The sequence below is a fragment of the Cicer arietinum genome, chromosome 6 (assembly GCF_000331145.2).
Source record: "Cicer arietinum cultivar CDC Frontier isolate Library 1 chromosome 6, Cicar.CDCFrontier_v2.0, whole genome shotgun sequence".
Lineage (NCBI taxonomy): Eukaryota > Viridiplantae > Streptophyta > Magnoliopsida > Fabales > Fabaceae > Cicer > Cicer arietinum.
In genome coordinates, this window is record NC_021165.2 from 47,339,817 (window position 1) to 47,360,588 (window position 20,772).

Consider the following 20,772-nt stretch of genomic DNA (forward strand, 5'->3'; position numbering starts at 1 on the left):
TGTTTCATTTTGGTCTCTTAAATATGTTTTTACTAGTCACTTTAGTCATTTCCATCAATTTTACTAAAAAACTATTAAACCATGGTTATATAATACTTTGGTTTGATGCCTAGGATATCTTAGTCACCCAAGAACATTTCCCTCTTATACACACTCCAACAACTTTTCTTGATGAACATCCTTAAGGCCGGTGATGGCTTTGTGCATCTAGTCCACTGCATAGGACCTCACCAACGAAGGGTGTCAAATATTTTTTATAATATAATAAAATGATGAATTTTCGTTGTTGATTAAATATATTTTTAGCTCCTACAAAATTATAATATTTTGCTTTTAATCTCTAATTGTTTTTCACTTTTAATCCAAGTTTTAATTTTATAGGGTCTTTTTTTAGGGATTACAGTATCAAATTTTACAAAAAAAAATTAAAAATAAGGACTAGAAGTAATAAAAAAAAAATAAAAATTATAAGGACTAAAAATATAATTTTAAAATTTTATAGAAACTAAAAATATTATTTTACTCATTTTTTTAATTATTAAAATTGTATTTTATTTTTATTAGAGATCTATTTTTTAAAATTGAAACAAAACCTCCAAAATATTTAGCAGGAGCTTAAACATCTTGTAAACCTCACTTCTCATATCCAAACAAAAGAAAAAAACTGAAAAATAAAATAGACCTTAACTATACAAAACTCAAATCTTCCAATAAAATAGACCTTAACTATACAAAACTCAAATCTTCCTCTCCCAACAATATCATTGTAAACACCCAATCTCACATCCAAACTCAAAAAGAAATTAAAAGAAAATATATCTTAAGTAGACAAAACTCAAATTTTCTTCTCCCAAATTCATCTTTTTCTTTAAAACTCAGAACATAGTCAAATATAAGAAATAAATTTATAATAAAGAAGAAAAGAAGAAGATAGAGAAAAAAAAAACTAAGAAAATCATTCAACAAATCAGAAGTAAACTTAGAAAAATCATTAACATTGATTTTATTTTTTATAATTTGTCCTCTACTTTTCTAGTGTTTTCATTTTTGAGCTTTTTTATGCTTTTATTCTAAGATCCATTTTCTCTAATGCTGATATTAGATCTGTTTTTTGTTTTTGTTTTGTTGCAGTGGTAGTAACATTGGTGTAGGTAAAGAGAAGAAGAAGAAGTTAAAGTTGGAGAGTGATAGGTGTTTTCTTTTTTTCCAGATTTTTTAAGGTCAAACAAAGTATAGGATAAGTGAATAGGTTTGGGAAGATTTGAAAAAAATTAAGGGATCAAAAACTTAATTTAGCTCTTAATTTATTTGAGTTTTTTTTAATGGATCTAAATATGCATAACAATTATCTTGATAAATAAATTTGAAGTGTACTCTTCAAACCTTAAATCTTATGTTCTCTTCTTCTTTTTCTATAAGAGAGAGATCAAGACCACTTTTTGGTTTACCATCACCCTTCCAAATCGTTTTTCCTTTTATTTATTTAAATAAGTGACGGCACTTATTTCGTTGTAAGGACACATTCTTATTTTTCTATTTTGGTGCAGTGTTTTTTTATTTTATTTTATTTTTGTACGATATTCGTTTTGGTTCAAATTAACAGAATAATTTTGATTGATTACAAATTTTATTCAATGATTTTGATGTCGTTAATATTGCAAATTCATATGCATAAATATTCCAAACACTATCATCATATTTGTAGACATCTTGCTATTTTACGGTATTAACTTGGATGCTTTTAATTTATTCGTAAATTTATCATTTATATTTTTAGTAAATTTAAATTTGTATTTCATCGATGTACTATAATTTGAATCAACGAATATTATTTATTTTAATTAAAAAAATTGAAGTGTTGTTTGATACATGTGACTTGTTATTTTTTATTTTTTATTATTTTCTAATTTAAATATTATCCCATCAGAATTTTTTTTTAAAACAGTGGTCTATGAAAATAAAAAATAAGATAAATATAGTATTTTTATTTTAAAAGTTTAATTACTATACACTATAATATAAAAAAAAATTACACTGTTAACACATTTTAGGTACGACTTTAGAGATAATTTTAATAAAAATCAAATTTTTTTATTGATCTAACGTTATAATAAAAATCATTTATACTTACTCTTTATATAAATTAAATTTTAGATTATGGATTAAATTGTCAAGTACAACTATTCAATTTCAAAATATAATTTGGGTAATTTATTCCATTGCCACCGTTTCCATTTTCTTCTTCTCCAACCCATTCATTAGTTGCACCAGACGCAGATTTCCAACACATTGCCCTACCTCCTCACCAAAAGGCATTATTCTCCTCCATCTTTTGGCGATTCATTAATTGTTACAATATATACTTTCATCGTTTCCCTTCATTATAATTCACACCATTTTCTCTTTATTTGACCTATATATTTATCTCTCTCATCATAATCATGTAATTTCATTCATTCAGGAATTTATTTTCCTTTTTAGCTACATTCATGAATTTCTCATGTTTTATTAATTGGTATTATTGCATTAAGTTAAGTTTCTGTCCACATATTGATCCTATGGCACGAAACTTTATTACATATTTTAGTTATAATTCTATCGTGTCCAAAAAATTATATTTCGATATTGAATTTATGTGTTCATTTCAGTTCGAATTTCATTATTTAGGGAGCAGTTCATGTATTTGGAATAGGGCTGAAATTTATTTTTGGTGGTTTTTAGCTTTTCTCTAAGGGAAGTTATTAATACTGTGTTCTTTGATTTGAATGGTTGTTACAGAGACTATGGAGGGCAAAATAGGGCTTTTATTTATGATTGTGTTGGTTTCTGCTTGGGCTTGTGATGCAAGAGAGCTAGCAAACCCTGGTAATTAACAATGTTGGCTAATACTGTTGTTCTTCTTTTTATTTTTTGTAATATTCACTCCCTCTTTTATTTATTCATTAGTTAACCGTAGAAGTTGCAAAGTATAAGGATTAATATTTAATAGGTAACTTCTAGCATCAATGGAAAACAAGAACAAAAAATGATGGCATTCAAAACTAGAATATATGGCAGCTCAGTGCACGAGGCTCCCACCAGGTGAGATTGGGGAACCAAACAGAGAAGTTGTGTCTAGGATTTGACCTTGTGACCTTCAGGTTACAAGGAAACAACCTTACTGTTGTGCTAAGGCTAGTATATAGGGCGACCCAACACACAAAGCTCCAACTAGGTAAGGTTGGGGGCCGAGTGTAGAGGCTCTGTCTAGGATTTGAACATGCAGACCTCCAGGTTAAAAGGGAACAACCTTACCATTGTGCTAAGGCTCTCAAAACCTGTATTTAATTTGTCCAAATTAACCTCGTATTGGCTTGATGCATGATGGGGAAAGTTAAAAGTTAATATAAACCTTTTCAGATGAAGCATTCTAAAGTCCAGAAGTCCATTTTTAACCTGATATATCTAGCAGTTCTCGTCCTTCACACCAATGAAAAAATGTTTGTTAATAGAAACTGATTTTGTCAGTGATACCTGTTCATAAGTTTTACCATATTTTGTAAGCGTCGCCTGTCTCCCCAGTATAGTATCTGGATTCTGTTTCTGATTGTATAATGTAAAAGAAGTTTAATGATCAAGCTTAGTTGATTGAATTTCTTAGATTGATTTCTGGTGGTTCATATGATCAATTGCTCCTTTGATGGGAAAAGAAGACCAATCCTAACATGGCATTTCATTTCATCAATTAGGCTTGACAAAGGAGTGCTAAATTTGTAATTTTCCCTTTCCTTTTGATAAAATGCTACCCTATAATATAGAAATAGGGATAAATAAATTTCAAATTTAAGCACATTTCTGAAGTACTTAGGTACCATTTTATAAAAAATGCAGCAGCTGTACCTCAGTTTTTATTAGACCACTTAAATTAAAAACGCGGCTTGACTAAATATCATGTGTAAATTTTAGACTTACAAAGAAATATTACTAAACACAATTCCGTTTTTTTAAATAGTGGCTATAGTGAAGTGGAATTTGAACAAACACTATTAATTGTTGTGTGATTCATGATTTAGTACAAAGTGTTGTAAAATAGCAGCTATAATAGCATTGTAGGATAGTGAAATTTGAACAAACCACCGTTTTCTAGATCTGTGATTGACGACAGTTACACAATTAGAATTCTCAAACACAAATGTATCATCATTATTTTGTCCTGTTGACACATCTTTCATGTGCAGAATTAAACATAACATCAGATGTGTGTTCACTTTGTGAGGAATATACTACTAAGGCACTTAATTATATAAAAGATAACAACACTCAGGCAGAAATCATTGATGGCCTTCACAATACTTGCTATCAGCTTCTGTCTTTCAAGAAGCAGGTTGGCTCCTTTTCTGGATTCTGTTTTGCTTGGATGTTATATTAGTTGTTCTCAGTTATTGCAGAAAATTGACTTGAGTGTCTTGCTTTGCTGTTTAACATTTTACCAACACATCTCAGCTCACTTTTTATTTCTCATAAGTCATAACTAAAATAAATAGCTTAGGTCCGTTTACTTTCTAAAAACATTTTCAATTTTTAATTTCAATTTTTACTTTGTATGTTGGTGGCTGGAATCACATATAGTTGTGAATTTTTGTTTTTAATAATTATAGACAAAAGATGAAAACAAACTAGAGAGAATGTATTTCTGGAAACATTGAAAAATATATTTTTATCATTTTTCATAATTTTTAAAAATATTCAATCTATTTCTAAAATGCTTTTTCAAAAACTTTCATAATACCTTTTCTAGTGTTCATTTTATAAGTGGAAATTGAAACAGGAAATATCCATGGTAAACAGTCCCGCCTAGTTTTTGTTGAATTGAATTAAACACTTCCATCAGTAGAACTTGTAAAAATTAGTGATAAGCAATTAAAGCCATACTAGTGGAACAATTATCAGCACTTTTAAGGAATTATAGGGTAGACTTGTGAAGAAATAATTATCAGGACCTATTTTAACTCATTTATGTTTATTCTGTATTGTACACTGTACAGTGCATTGAGTTGGTGGATTATTATGCTCCACTTTTCTTCTCAAAAATAGCTCTAATTAAGCCTGGAGAACTCTGCGAGAAGTTCAACCTTTGTGAGTCTGCAAAGGCTTCTTCACAAGTTCAAGGAAATAGCTGTGGCCTTTGCAAAGACGCTGTTGCAGCATTATTGGTTGAGTTGAACGATCCTGACACTAAGGTTAGTGATTTTATTTCCTGATGTGAAAGTTTATCTTATCCTTCCAAGATAAAGGTGAATTTTTCTACATTTTCAAGTTCCATGCATGATGTACCTTTACAACAAATGGTTTTCTGATTTGTTTGTTCACATATTTTTGAGTACAAAACTAAGAGTTTTATAAAATGACAGCTAGAGATAATGGAGAAACTACTGAAGGCATGCAAATCTTTGGAGAAGTATGCAAAGGAGGTAAAAAATGATGAGAAATTCCAGTTTCTTTTTCTCTCTTAAATACCATTTTGCATGAGATCCTTTGGTTACATAAAATGAATCTGCATTGTTGAAACTGGATAGAAAGGTTTTTTTTTTTTGGTGTTACAATAGAGGGGTATAATGTAATGTAGTTGGGATAAAAAAGGCTTAAATAGATTAGGGGTCATTTAGGTAAACAGATTAATCAAGCATATATTCATTAAGTGTTCATTGTATAAGAGTTTATATATAAGTTAATTTTGTAATCAAAGAGGAAATGTGGATAAATTCCACATAAACTGTCTCTTAATTGTTTCTGTAATCTGTAAACTATCCTGAGTAGCTTATGAAAATAAGCTAGAAACGAATAATAGATATCTAAATTAATTTTATAAACTCTTCATAATATTTGCACAAGTATTTATATAATAAGTTAGAAAAACCTCTTTTGTGCCACACATTGTTGTTTAGCGGCCATGGCTCCGCCATGCATAATGGTGTGATGGATGTATTGACAACCGTCATAGCCAATTTGTGAAGGAATGGCCGCCATGGCAGAGCTATAGGCCGCAATGGCTACGTGCCAAAATTTTGGCCTTCCGCCTTGTTCCACCATCGACAACACTCATGCCACATGAGCCCCTACTTCTCTATACTAGATAGAAAAATAGACCACAATACAACAGGAATCTTTACAGTTACATACTTGGAAGATGCAAAACAACATAATTTTCATAATATATTCATCTTTATCCATAATTTTGCATAATCTTCTAATTGTTTACAGTGCAAGAAGATCGTTTTCGAGTATGGACCTTTGATTCTAATCAATGCAGAGAAATTCCTAAAGACAGCAGATATATGCACCACATTACATGCCTGCCCTGCTTCCATTGTTATTAGCCAGGAAGCTACAATCATGGAAGAAATACCAATGCTTTCTGACTCTTAATCATGGGAAAACAACATAGTGCTCAAGGCTTTAGTTGTACTGCTACTATATGTACATTAAAAAAATCCATTTGATTGTACCTAAAAATGTCCTTGCTGAAAAAGATCAACTGTCATTGATTGTCAAAGTTTGTAATTCTGGAATGCCAAATTGATATTATATGTATTTTTCCATTGTGAAAGCGGGGAAAATGTTTCTTTGTGAAATTATGAATTTCCAAATGCTCTATAGAAACTGTTTTTTTGCCTCACATGTATGCAAAGAGAATGTTCTTGCTCATGTGGGGCAAACATGTATTTTTGTTTATATCCTTAAATTAATGGTTTAGTTGAATTATGTTTGCTGAGATATACTTGGAATTTTGTCCATTTGAAATTGGTTACTTTAATACTAATATATTTTTTTTCTTCAGATGTGTAAATAAAGTCCATTGCATTAGTTCTCTGATTTCTAGCTGAACTCATTTAATGTTTTTTTTTTCTCTTTGCATTCTTCTTAGTGTTTAATAAATTCGGATCAATCAATCTATTGTCAAATATTTATCTCCGACTTAATATTTCACATATTATTGTAACCTGTTCCAAAATGTAATTTCTTATACTGGATTGGACTTCTTGTTGTATAATTTTTATATTATATATTTTATTTTATAAAATACAGATACTATATATGAAATTGACAGTGACACGTTGATATCGATACTAATTTAAAAAAATAAATTAATTGAATGTAATTAAAATGTCGGTGTCAGGTTGGTATTTGACATCGACATGTGTCGAACTTCTGAACACGCATTCGATTAGAGGTGTCGGTGATAGAGAGATTTTATCAATTAAATTACAATTTGAAATTAAATTAACAAAAAACTATAATTAATTTAAAAAAAATATATGATTTCATCAAAATGGTAGTTTCGTGATTTTATAATATCTATTAAATAAAAAATCTATTTGTTTTTTTCTTCATAAAAGCCTCAAGAGGTGTAAATACATCACAAGAGAGAAAACTATTCAAACTATGTTAGCATCCAATCCCCTCACAATCATTCGCAACCTCTCAAGAAAAGGTAATATTAAAACTAAAAAAGAAAGACAAGGAGATTACAACTTGGGAGAATTAGGCTAAAACCTAAGATAAACAAGCACATGCTTCATAAAAAATTTATTAAAATATTCCAAGGTATAAAATTTCGGTGAAAGAAAACAGAATGCAGAGCAAACAAAAAAAAATCCTAATCAGCAGAAGCATTTCATTTTCTATAAACACAAAAAACTTTGAATCTAAACCCTCAGATGATTTCAAGGCTGTTGGACTATTTAGTTTGGAGATACATTTTAGTAGTAAGCTCAACTGATCATTCATTTAGATGCAGAAAAGTCATCTTTTCATTTGTGAAATAAGGATATAGTACTTTTCAAATTTTTATAATACCCAACCACATTCTTAATAAAATATGAAAAAGATTACAACTTGGGGAACTAGACTAAAAACTAGAATAAATAAGAATATGTCTCATTAAAAATTTATTAGAAAAATCTAAAAGAATAAAACTTTGGTGAAAGAAAAAAAGATGCAGAGCAAACAAAGAAAACTAATCAGCACAAGTATTTCCTTTCCTACAAACATAAAAGACTTTGAATCTAAACCCTCAAATGATTTCAAGGCAGTTGGACCATCTGGTTTGGAGATGTCAAGCCACAGTACTAGAGTTGTTCAAAGCTTGAATGACCAACATGAAGTCACACTCAAACCACAAATGCCTCTAGTACCTAGAATTGGCAACTTTGATAGATATCATAGTTTCAATTAGCTCACCAATAGTAAGCAACACCATTATTGATGGAATGAAATGGAAGTCCAAGCTAACATATTAATAGCCCTTAAGGTAATAGTGATGCTCTCCTCAATTTGTCTTCCATGAATAAGCCGTTTTAATTCTCATTATTAATCATTGTTAATTTTAGGAGCAATATTGGCTAGTCTATCAGCAACCGCCTTGGTAATCAGCTTAACTTGGCCTAAAATGTTCCACCTTGCCAGCTCCATCAATAATTGAAATTAAAATAGGATAAAATCAACAACAACTTGTAAGAACAAAAGAGAAGAGACTACTAGTACAAAGATCTGTAGCTTTGTTGGTAGAATTGAGAGTGTTGTAGTGGAGTGGCGACGGCGTGACGAAGAGACAGAGAAACGACACGAGGAAAGATATGTAAAGGTTATGTTTTGATGAGTTCCCTTTTTATTTAATTAATTAAATTTCTTATTTTAGTTTTTAAATCTCAACTATTAAAATTTGAATTGCCACATGTCACACATCTCAAAAATAAACTTGACAGAAAATTGAAGGTAAGAAATGAACGAGAGCCGGATTGCATTTAGTTACTCAGTTTTTTTTTTAATTTGAAAATTTAATATTTTTTGTAAATAAAAAATTATTTCCTTACTTATTTACTTTTTTTTAGTAATTTTTTTTTTAATTTATAAAATTTAAAAATATTATAACTATATTAGAATAACTATATACTTTTAATTCATAATAATAATTTTATTATTTAAATATAATATATATTTAATAATAAACTCATTATTTATATTATTTTAAAAATATTGTTTATTTTATCTTATTCTACAGTTTTAATTAGTACTAATTCATGATAATTTCTTATTTTTGTAGAGAACAGAGGGAGCAGCACATTATCATAGAAAGTTTTGAAATAGGAGCCGCCGTATACACGAGGAGAAGCAACCGCCCACCCCTACACATTAGGATTAGAAGCAAAAAAGATATTTTGGGTGCTTCTAAAATTGATTTAAAGTATCTCAAATTTTAGAATAATTTTTTTTAATAGATTTTCATCCTATTTTTAAATTTCGATTAATACCATATTTTTTATTTGATTTTTATATAATAATGGAGATATTCTTTAGCTATGTGTTAGATATCTATTTAAGTTTTAGTTTTATTATTTTTATTACTCAATTAAATTTTTTTATTGTTGTACATACATGTTATGATTGAGCACTTTGTATGCTTTTAATCAATTAATTATTAGCAATTATATTTCAATTAATTGATTGACTTATAGAATCTAATTGAGCACTTTGTATGCTTTTAATCAATTAATTATTAGCAATTATATTTCAATTAATTGATTGACTTATAGAATCTAATTGAGCACTTTGTATGCTTTTAATCAATTAATTATTAGCAATTATATTTCAATTAATTGATTGACTTATAGAATCTAATTGAGACCGTAAATTATTGAATGATCAAATAGATAGTTAATTTTAAAAGAAAAAAAATATTAATCACAAATGATTAAACGAGTTAATAGTTTTAGTAAAATGACTAAAGCTTGAATCAAAATAAAGGAATTTGAATAGAACTAGAAAAGGAGATAATCAAAGTTGTAAGCCAAGTTGTGACTAAGGGTGAAAATAGGCTAGACCATGCTTTGAAAGGCCTCAGTCTGACTTACGATAAATTTTTTGGTTTCAAAGAATAGATTTTTTTCCTGAAACAACCGCACCAATTATTACATAATATAAGATTTTGAAGTAGTAAATATTGAAATCTTATATAGAATAATAATTAAATAATAATATGAACGATTGAACTTGAAAAGAACGGGAGAAGAAAAGAACGGGGAGAATATGGAACGAATACTGAATATGAAAGACTACTGAGTGATATCCTAATTGATAGGCTTTAAAATAGAAAATAATATTATTAATAAATAATAATAATAATAATAATAAATAATATTAAATAAATAATAAAATATATATAGGTTGGTCTGTCAGACCTAATATGTTTTTTATAAGTCTGAATCTGACCTATTTAAATAAATAGGCTTTAAAAATAGCTTGAGTCTAGCCATTTTATTAAACAGGTCAGGCCAGATCATAAGTAGGTCAGACCATATGCCCCTAACGGACGGGGCTAGCCTATTCCCACCCCAGTTGTGACATAGACTTCTCTTTATTGATTTACATCTTTGAATTTTTATTGTTCTTATTTATTTGCAATTTTCTTATTTTGTTACTATAAACAACTCAACAATTATTGTTGGTCTAAATAAGAAATAATCTTAAATATTTTAGTAGTTGTTAATTAATTCATGTAGATTCGATAATCTTTTATACTACTTATATGATAAAGTGTTTATATGATAAAGTGTATTTGTTGTAAGGGTTTTTAACACAACATTCAATCATGTTATGATGAGATAAGTATAAAATATATTATATGATAAAATAATTTATTTTTGACAAAAATGAAACTAAGTTAATTCATTAACAATCAAATTAGTAATACATATCAAAATATCATCGCAACTTTGGAGAATAGTTAGATCGAAGAGTTCTAAAAGTAAAATAAATAGGCCAAAATTTACATTTGTTCTCCTGACTAAATTCTTGGCCATGTTGAATCCAACTTGAATATCACTTTAGATCTTTAGCCTCTTAAATTAATGTTATTTTTCTTCTCCATTTTGAGGATCTTTTTGTCATGGTCAGAGGTAGTGTAACTCTTTTGGAGAATCGTCAATCTAGATACCAGAGTTTGGAATCTAGAAAATATTCTCTCAATGTCTTCATCTTCTTCCATCTAGAAGAGTTCATACTTACTGACAAGTTGATTTTCCTTAGCTTCCTATACCTGCTTTTTTTTCTTTCATAGTTGAGAACCAGAGCATCAAAGATACTCTTTGTTGTTTCTTTGTTACTACATTTTTTGAACTCTTTGAAAGTGATAACATTCATCATGAAAGTTATGGCTCTATGATGCATCTTGTATTGTTTCTTTTTTTTAGTGTTGAGATCCTATTTGGATATTTTAACACCAACAACATCTTTTGGAGCCTTATAGCCATCTTTGACTATGTCTTAGAGTTCAGGATCATGTGAGATGTAGAAACTTCTGAGCTGGTTTTTCAAGTACTCAAATCTTTCTCCACCTAATCAAGGAGGTCGATTAACGTTTCCACTTGTAACTTCATCGCCAAAGTTAGTCGTGATAATACAAAAAATTTCTCAAACACGGTTAAGTGCTCAACTTTGAGGCTGAGCTCTGATATCAATTGTAGAACAAGAATTACAAGAAAAAAGTTAGAATTGTGTTTTATTTTATAAAAAAAAAAAATTAGAAATATTAAAACTAAGTGATAAAAATAAAGCAGATAAAATAGAAATACAAAACAACACAAAAAAAATATCTTGGTTCACCATCAACACGATAGCTACGTCTAGTCCTTTCAAACTGAATGATTGAATCCGTTAATTCACCAATTTAATCACACTTCCACTAAGCATCTGCTAGTTAAATTTTCTATGTTCAAGTTTTCTCAACCTTTTGGCTTAATATAGTCAAGTTGTTGAGGAATGCAGTCACTACTTGGCTAAGTTACAAAAGAGAAAATTTAAGGGTTTTATGAATACTCTCACAAGAGGATGTTTACAAATTGTATTATCAAAAATTATTTCTCAGCATTTAGACAAAACAAAGGATAGATAGCAAGATTCTAGAGATGGTTGTATTGTGTTTATTGTAATGTGTTGTTGTTGTGTCTATCAAAGAGGGTTTCTTGTCCTTCTATAGAGAAACTTTAGGGTTTTCGACAATTGTCCTGATTTCAAGAAATCAACATGTATCATGATGTTTCGTAGCAAATCTTCATACATTGATTCATCATTAAATCATATCTAGAAATAGTCATTGTCCTTGATTATGCGTATCTTAATATGGAGACTGAGAGAGTAGAAGATATCATGATCAGAGTATTTCATGTAGACCTTTAGACAAATAGCACATTCAGAGTGTTGAGCAAAGGATGCTAAAAAATTTGTCTTCTTCATAGCATTGACTTTTGATCGGAGCATTTACTTTTAAACAAAGTCAGATGATCAGATGCTTGATATTTTATCTGAGGTAGACAAACACGTGCTTGTCACTCTTATCAGAGGTAGACGATCAGATGCTCGATGTAGTCATTAGAGCCAGACTAGACAAAGCATTGCTTGCATTAACAGAATTACCATAGGTGCGTTTCTGAGTGCATTCGTCATACTAAGCATACAAACATCATAGAAGAGTCTTGATGTTCCTTTAACTTAATTCAAACATTAGCGGATGCAAAGTAAAGTCATTTCAAAATAAATATAATCTAGGAACACCACATTTAACAAAACATTAATACTTTAAATTGTTCCCACAAAATAATGTTGTGATCATCAAAACAAGGGTCATAGTTTTTCAAGCTAACTTGGTATGGGTATTACATAAAGTTTATCAAAATATTTGTTAGGATTATGCGTCAGCGACACAACTTACACGGAAAGACCAATTATTACCATGGACCAATAAATGTGAAGAGAATTTCCATTTGTTGAAAGAAAAGTTTACAACCCCACATATATTAGTTTTGCTAAAATCCAAGGAATCGTATGAAGTTTACTGTGATGCGTCCCACCAAAGGACAATGTGTATTCTTATGCAACAGAAGAGGGCGGTGGCCTATGATTCCCGAGAGTTGATAAAGCACAAAATGAATTGTTGATGGTGTAAGCCTTAACGCTAGTCTATTTTACATAGATTATCATTCGTATCATGGATTTAATTTTGGATACATGTACAAGGAGACATCATTTATTTTATTATTAATCGTATAATATAATAAAGTCCTTAGAATAGATAATGCGTTCAATTAAACATCAAGTGTGACTTGATCATGAGACCTTATTTAACATTAAGAACGTTATTGTTAAAATATTCATAGTCAAAGTATTATTGTTAATTAGAACGACAATAATATATCAAGACTATTATGTGAGTAGACTGATGATCACATTTCACGGGTCATGGATATGAGATATCGAGTCATCACATTGGTATAAATATTAGGGGTAATATTTATACTGGATTTACCTACCATGAGAATGCTATATAATTGTTGTGTAAATGTCACTAGCGATTCTCATGTGACTATAGTGAGTAGTTCTTTGGCTTGAAGTCGCTACAATCTCTACATGAAGAATTGTAGGCTTTAAGGTCATCAAATGTTTTCTGTAACAATACAATCATAAAGGTAGTTATTGAAGGTGCAAACATGAGAAGTGGGTTGAATTGTGTTTGACAAGTTGATAACTTTTTCGTTATTTAATTAAATTGGTTCAGACTTGATGATTTACTTGGAGTAGAAGCAATAACAAAAGTAAGGAGTGCAAGAATAAAGTGACACAAGTAACTTATTCAAGTTCACCACTAACTTGGCTATATCCAGTCCCTTCACTCAAAAGGATTTAATCCACTAACTCAACAACTAGAATTACAAAGCATCTGACCCTCCAAGCTAGTCTTCAAACAGCCTGACAACCCTAGAATTTTGAGGAACACACACACTTTGACTCTACCAGGCAAATCTTCTCTACACAATGTGATAACCCTAAATCTTTGAAAGCACACAAACATAGTTATCGAGTTTGAATACAAAGTTTGGAATTTGAGTAGTTGCTTCTAACAAGTTTATTATAACAATGACTATCACACTTTAAGAAGAACACTTAGAAAATATTTCTTATTCAAATAAGTTTTTATCTCTTTGAACTCTAAGATGAATTTGAAAATTTGAGCTTGAGTTCTTCTACTCTTTTTGATTTTACGATAATCTTCTTTTCAGCCTTGAGTATCTATTAATAGATAAAATTAGAGCTTCAATTTAGTCCTTGTTTAATTATGAGTTGTATCTCCATTCCTAGCTTGGTCAACAATGATCTTATTCAAAAATAATTCTGAAACAATATGCTTTTAATAATATGTTCTTTAGTCAGTTCTTTATTTTTGAATCCAATATGAGCAGTTCTTCTAAAATGATTATATTTGTATCTTGTTTAGACTGAGTTTGTAAATTCCGCATTTTGTCCTTTGTAAAAATTTGAATCGTGTCTTTGCAAATAATAAATGTATTTTCTTGTGAGTGTTTCTTCTTTAAACAATTCTTGATCATATCTTCTTGTAAATAGTTCATATCTTCTTGTAAATAATTCATATCTTCTTGTAGATAAATTTTGATAAAATCTTCTTGTAAATAATTTATATCTTCTTGTAAATAATTCATATCTTCTTTTCAACTTGGTCAAATATTTTCTTCAATTATAAATCTGAATCAAATCTTATTTTAGATTGTCTTCAAAAACACAAAACTTCTTTCATACTATGTGAAATCAAAGATATTGTTCTCATAAAATACTTTTGTTAACATCAAAACTACAAGTATAAAACCAACTTGGTTCCAAAAGTTATTAGGTCTGCAATAAACCATGTGAAGAGGTGTGAGTGATGTAGATAGAATTTGTTTAACCTACATAACAAGAGTTATGTATTGGACATATCGATAGAGTGAGACCATGGAAGTGCATGGTCATGCTAGAGTGGACCAATATGTGATATTGTGTCTATTTTTTTTACGTGTCAACTCGGTGATCAAAAAATAAAGAATTGAACATTGCAAGGATGGCACACATTGTGACTTGCGTTCAATTAGACATTTGAATGAAGGGACAATTACTGCACAATAAATAGTGATTGCGGTAAGGTGTAAATCGTAGTACCAATTTTCTTATGATTTGGATAACAATGATCCATTCTTAGATTCCAATCATTGTTGATAATATTTTATAAACTATATATAATATTTAATATTATTATATTTTTAGTGAGAACCTATAAGGGTTACACCTATATAGTACTAACAGCGGAATCTTTGGGTACTAACAGCTGAACGAAAGATGAAACTAAATAAGATTTGATTTAATTAGATATTAATAAATATGATTTAATACATTAACATATTTATAATTTATTTAATTTAATATGATTTGATTAATTAAATTAGTGTTGTCAATTACTTGAATTAAATATGATTTAATTTAATTAATAGTTTAAATAAAAGAGTTAAAATATAAACATTTAGGTCTTATTTTTGGTTGGGCCCAAATATGAGTCTTAGAGTTTTAGTGACTCATTTTCTATAAATAGAAGAAGAGCATACTCCCTAAGTAATCCTAATTGCCACTATCATCACAGAATGGATAGCACGACATTCTATTTTGTGCTTGAGTGGACTATGTAGTGACGCTAGTAATTTCCGTGTTGGTGATCAAAGTGAAAGCACGCTTCATGAGAGATGTTTGGTGTTGGTCATGAAGTAGCAATTTCAATTTACAAGAAAGGGTGGTTTGAATTGTAAATGCATATTTTTAGAAATTTCTGTTAAAAACATAAGAAAATAACTCAAGATTGATTTTGGTTGTGAAAGCAGAAAACGGAGAATGTTCTTGGTTTCAACCAGAAAACTGAGAACGTTCTTGGTTAGTTAAAATCAATAATTCAGTTTATGTAATTAACTTGATAATCAATCAAACTGAAAGTAAATAGATAATGGAAGAAATACCACACAACGATATATCCTGGTTTACCCAACTCGGGTTACGTCCAGTCCTCACAACCGTGAGATTTTCCACTAAGTGTTTAAAACAAAGAACCTTCTTGGTTTTACAACACTTAGCTTAGATCAACCTTGATCTGTTTTAATCTCTATTACTTTCCACCCAGAAAGCAACAACAACACCTATCTAACTTTGATAGGATTCAATGCAATCTAAACAAACTATAAAGAAACTCTTATAGTTTGAGTTTTTACAATAAGATTGATTTTGACAGAATCTAAGATATCTCAACTCTTGTTTGAGATTCGATTCTTAACAAAGAAATCAGTAGCAATATCACAGTGAGATAGAATTGATCAGAACTGATTGCTTTTTGTGAAAATGAGAATTTCAAGTATGTGAATGTGAATGATTTATGAGACTTTGATAGCACTTGAAGTTCTTGTTTGATCCTGGATATTGGCCTTCTATTTATAGGCATTAGAGGCCTTTAATGAAGGTCAAAAGAGCTGTTGATAGTGCTCTGAAGTTTGACTGAAGGGAATATATCAAATTAAAAATAATCCAGCTTTGAAAAATTGTTTTTCCCTCTTTTTTGACTTTTCTGGTTTAGCATTAAAGCAGTTTTGTCTTCTAGTTAAAAAGCCTTTGACGTTTCTCCCTTGATCTTGGATGGTACAGTCTTGATCTCGAGTCTTGAATGTAGCCAGAGGAGTTTGGAGAAGAATTATAAGCCATTGCATAAGAGAATGCTTAGCTGCTCAAGTTATGCAGAAAACGAAGATTGATTATCAATCTGGGTCTGTCAAATTGAACTTTCTTGAGATTTAATAATCAATCTGGAGTTCATATTTTAATCATTCTGGATTTCTTTTGCAATGTCTTATCATATATCAAGGTTGATCAAACTTTCTTGACAGTTTGATTTTTAGAGCTACAAACTGTCTTGATTTTTGTCTGACTTTGAGTCCTTTTATTTTAGAGATCAGATAACATTTTTGAGCTTGGATGAATCCTATTTGTTCCTTGCCATGTGCTGATTCTATATGAATAAATTTCCAGGGCAGACTCTTTGTTAAAGAGGTAGAAAAAGTTTGATTAACATGTTGTGATGAACACTTTTGAAGCTGGAGATCTTTCTCTGTTTTAATGTTCTTGTTGCTGTTTTCTTTGTTTTGCTTGATTCTGTTCTTAATTAAATTCACTCAAAAGCACATGTTAAATTAACATAACATTTTAGATTCATAATTTACTTTCTTAATTAAGTTTTTGTTTGTTTTCATCAAAACATTAAATTGAGATTTTGTCTCAACAATATCCCCCTTTTTGATGATGACAAACATGTTAATTTCGATTTTAATTCTGATTCTAATTTTAATCAAAGAGAGCGTAAAAACTCCCCCTTAGAATATGCTTCAGATTTTTAAACCAACATAAAATCTAAAATAATTCTCCCCCTTTGTCAACACAAAAAGATTGGGGAATACAAAGGAAATGTATACTACACATAGAAAACAATGAGTAGATTTTCAGTTTTAAGAAAAGTAACATTTTCTAAAAAACTCCCCCTTAATATTTTGAAATTGATATCCTTTAAAATTTCAAAATTCCAAAACACAAGCAAGATGTCTCTTTGCTATTTTACCTTCTTTTACAACATACAATATTTTAATTTGACCATGATAATGAGCGCAAGGGAAGCAAAATGAATGTGATATCATGTCAAGTATAAATCTCTCTTTACAAAACATTTTTATGCTAAAAAAGTTTGTATTTATAAAAAACAGTCAAAGAGATTTGTTCACATAAAAAATGAATTTAAGGACATAAAAAGAAGAATTTGTAGAAAATGATTTGAGTTACATGAATGAATTAAATAGTAATCATGATCAGAATATACCTTGATAAGATCCAAAGAAGCATTTGAATTAGACTAGAGGAAATTTTGAATATGTGCTTCTTCTAAAGGACCACCATTCAAACTTGTTACTATTCCTTTGATCTGATGGCTGACTTTCATCAAGACTCCAATAGAAGCAACTTTGGCACCATATCATTCCAATTTAGTTCTTCCAATAATTTGATCATGAGATGTTTTTGGAGGAAATGTCAATAATGAGATATGTGTAGGAGTGCCGAAAACTAAATGGTTCAAACTCATTTAGAAGTTGTTGATGTTTTTTCAACCATATCATCTTAATAGAAAACATTAGACTTGATTGAATGTTGCATATAAACTGTCAAGAGCGTTTTGGAGAATGTTCTGATTTTCTACATAATGTTCTGCTTTTCTGCAGAAAGTTCTGCTCTTCTGCAGAATGTTCTGCTTTTCTGGAGAATGTTTTGCTTTTCTGGATAATGTTTCTCTGTTCTGCAGAATATTCTGGTACTGCTTCCAGAATGAACCTTTTTGCTTAAATTGATCATTCTCTTAGATTTTGCCTTTATCGTTCTCCAGCTTTTATGAGAAGAATGAAACAGAGACTGATTATTAGTCTCGGTTTCCTAGAAAGAACTTTGTTGCTGCTGTCCAGAATATTCTTCTTTTTCATCTCCTTTGTTTTAATGTTTCCAAAGGTTAAAGGAACTCCAAATTTTTGTAATGAGAGGAGGCATCATACTTTTCCATTCATGTGTCTTGAGCATGCCTTGTCCATGTATCAATGTTCTCTCTTGATTGTTGGATGGTATTCCTACATCACAAGTTAGTAATGATTTTGGTACCCATATTTGTTTGGATCCTTGATGGTTAGTATATCTTCTTTTAGAAGATTTTTTAAAACTTGATCTCTTTTTAAAATAGATTGTTGGATGGTGTTCGTACATCACAAGTTAGTAATGATTTTGGTACCCATATTTGTTTGGATCCTTGATGGTTAGTATATCTTCTTTTAGAAGATTTTTTAAAACTTGATCTCTTTTTAAAATAACAAACTATAAAGAAACTCTTATAGTTTGAGTTTTCACAATAAGATTGATTTTGACAGAATCTAAGATATCTCAACTCTTGTTTGAGATTCGATTCTTAACAAAGAAATCAATAGCAATATCACAATGAGATAGAATTGATCAGAACTGATTTCTTTTTGTGAAAATGAGAATTTCAAGTATGTGAATGTGAATGATTTATGAGACTTTGATAGCACTTGAAGTTCTTGTTTGATCCTGGATATTGGCCTTCTATTTATAGGCATTAGAGGCCTTTAATGAAGGTCAAAAGAGCTGTTGATAGTGCTCTGAAGTTTGACTGAAGGCAATATATCAGATTAAAAATAATCCAGCTTTGAAAAACTGCTTTTCCCTCTTTTTTGACTTTTCTGGTTTAGCATTAAAGCAGTTTTGTCTTCTAGTTAAAAAGCCTTTGACGTTTCTCCCTTGATCTTGGATGGTACAGTCTTGATCTTGAGTTTTGAATGTAGCCAGAGGAGTTTGGAGAAGAATTATAAGCCATTGCATAAGAGAATGCTCAGCTGCTCAAGTTATGCAGAAAACGGAGATTGATTATCAATCTGGGTCTGTCAAATTGAACTTTCTTGAGATTTAATAATCAATCTGGAGTTCCTAATATAATCATTCTGGATGTCTTTTGCAATGTCTTATCATATATCAAGGTTGATCAAACTTTCTTGACAGTTTGATTTTTAGAGTTACAAACTGTCTTGATTTTTGTCTGACTTTGAGTCCTTTTATTTTAGAGATCAGATAACCTTTTTGAGCTTGGATGAATCCTATTTGTTCCTTGCCATGTGCTGATTCTATATGAATAAATTTCCAGGGCAGAATCTTTGTTAAAGAGGTAGAAAAAGTTTGATTAACATGCTGTGATGAACACCTTTGAAGCTGGAGATTTTTCTCTGTTTTAATGTTCTTGTTGTTGTTTTCTTTGTTTTGCTTGATTCTGTTCTTAATTAAATTCACTCAAAAGCACATGTTAAATTAACATAACATTTTAGAATCATAATTAACTTTCTTAATTAACTTTTTGTTTGTTTTCATCAAAACTTTAAATTAAGATTTTGTCTCAACAGGTCATTTGTCTCCTCGACGCTTCAAGATGTAAACACATAAACTCATAGTGATTCTTGTAGTTCTAAGTGATCTTGGCAAGGGGATTTTCCACTCTTGAGATTGATTAAAAATAGTTTTAAAATTTTATCTCATGATTCTCCAACAATTATCCCACCCATGATTTGGTGCTTGCTGCTATATATAAGTCATATAATTGCTGCTACCCTCACAGAATGACTAACACCACGTTTTATTTTGTGCTCGAGTGGACTATGTAGTGATGCCAGTAATTTATGTGTTGGTGATCAAAGTTAAAGCACACTTCAAAAGATATGTTCGATGTTGGTCATTTGTCTTCTCGACTCTTCAAGAGGTAAACACATAAACTCATAGTGATTCTTGTAGTTCTAAGCGATCTTGGTAATGGAATTTTCCGCTCTTGAGATTGATTGGAAAAGAGTTTTAAAAGTCTATCTCATGATTCCCTAAAAATTATCTCACCCATGATTTAGAGTTTGCTACTATATATAGGTGATATAAATTTTTTATCAAATAATGAAAGCATGTGTTGGGAGTTTTTTGAGATTATGCAAGCGATATTTAAATGTCAGCACTTTATCGAATTGCGAATCAAGCAAGCCGATAATGGAACTTTTATACGTCAAACCAAGGATTGTTTGGAATTATTAAGGACATTTAAAATTCAAGACGCAAAGAGCATTAGCTCTTTGATAGGAACTAATTGCCATTTTGACAAGGATGAAAATGGTAAGGAAATTGAAATTACAAAATACTAAGGTATCACAGGTTCATTATTATACTTAACTGTGAATCGTCTAAATATTATGTTCAATATTTTTATGTGCACTAGGTTCCAAGCATCCCAAGGAATAAAATTTAAAAGTT

General features: G+C 29.9%; 1 protein-coding gene and 1 long non-coding RNA gene across 3 annotated transcripts; both read left to right on the plus strand.

The window, feature by feature from the left end:
- The first annotated feature begins 2,177 nt into the window (after positions 1–2,177).
- On the plus strand, positions 2,178–6,753 carry LOC101508260 (uncharacterized). Of its 2 annotated transcripts, none has more exons than XM_004506382.4 (6): positions 2,178–2,312; positions 2,779–2,865; positions 4,218–4,363; positions 5,025–5,219; positions 5,391–5,450; positions 6,241–6,753. In XM_004506382.4, exons 2-6 carry the CDS (start codon positions 2,784–2,786, stop codon positions 6,403–6,405), a joined length of 648 nt encoding a protein of 215 aa, XP_004506439.1. In that variant the 5' UTR covers positions 2,178–2,312; positions 2,779–2,783; the 3' UTR covers positions 6,406–6,753. The 2 variants fall into 2 exon arrangements, with proteins under 2 accessions (XP_004506439.1, XP_004506440.1); XM_004506383.4 differs by having other exon boundaries at positions 2,302–2,443.
- Positions 6,754–7,972: 1,219 nt separating this feature from the next.
- LOC140920962 (uncharacterized) lies at positions 7,973–9,339 on the plus strand. Its single transcript, XR_012163738.1, has 2 exons — positions 7,973–8,290; positions 8,370–9,339. It is a non-coding gene; the product is annotated as an uncharacterized lncRNA (long non-coding RNA).
- The last annotated feature ends 11,433 nt before the right edge of the window (positions 9,340–20,772 follow it).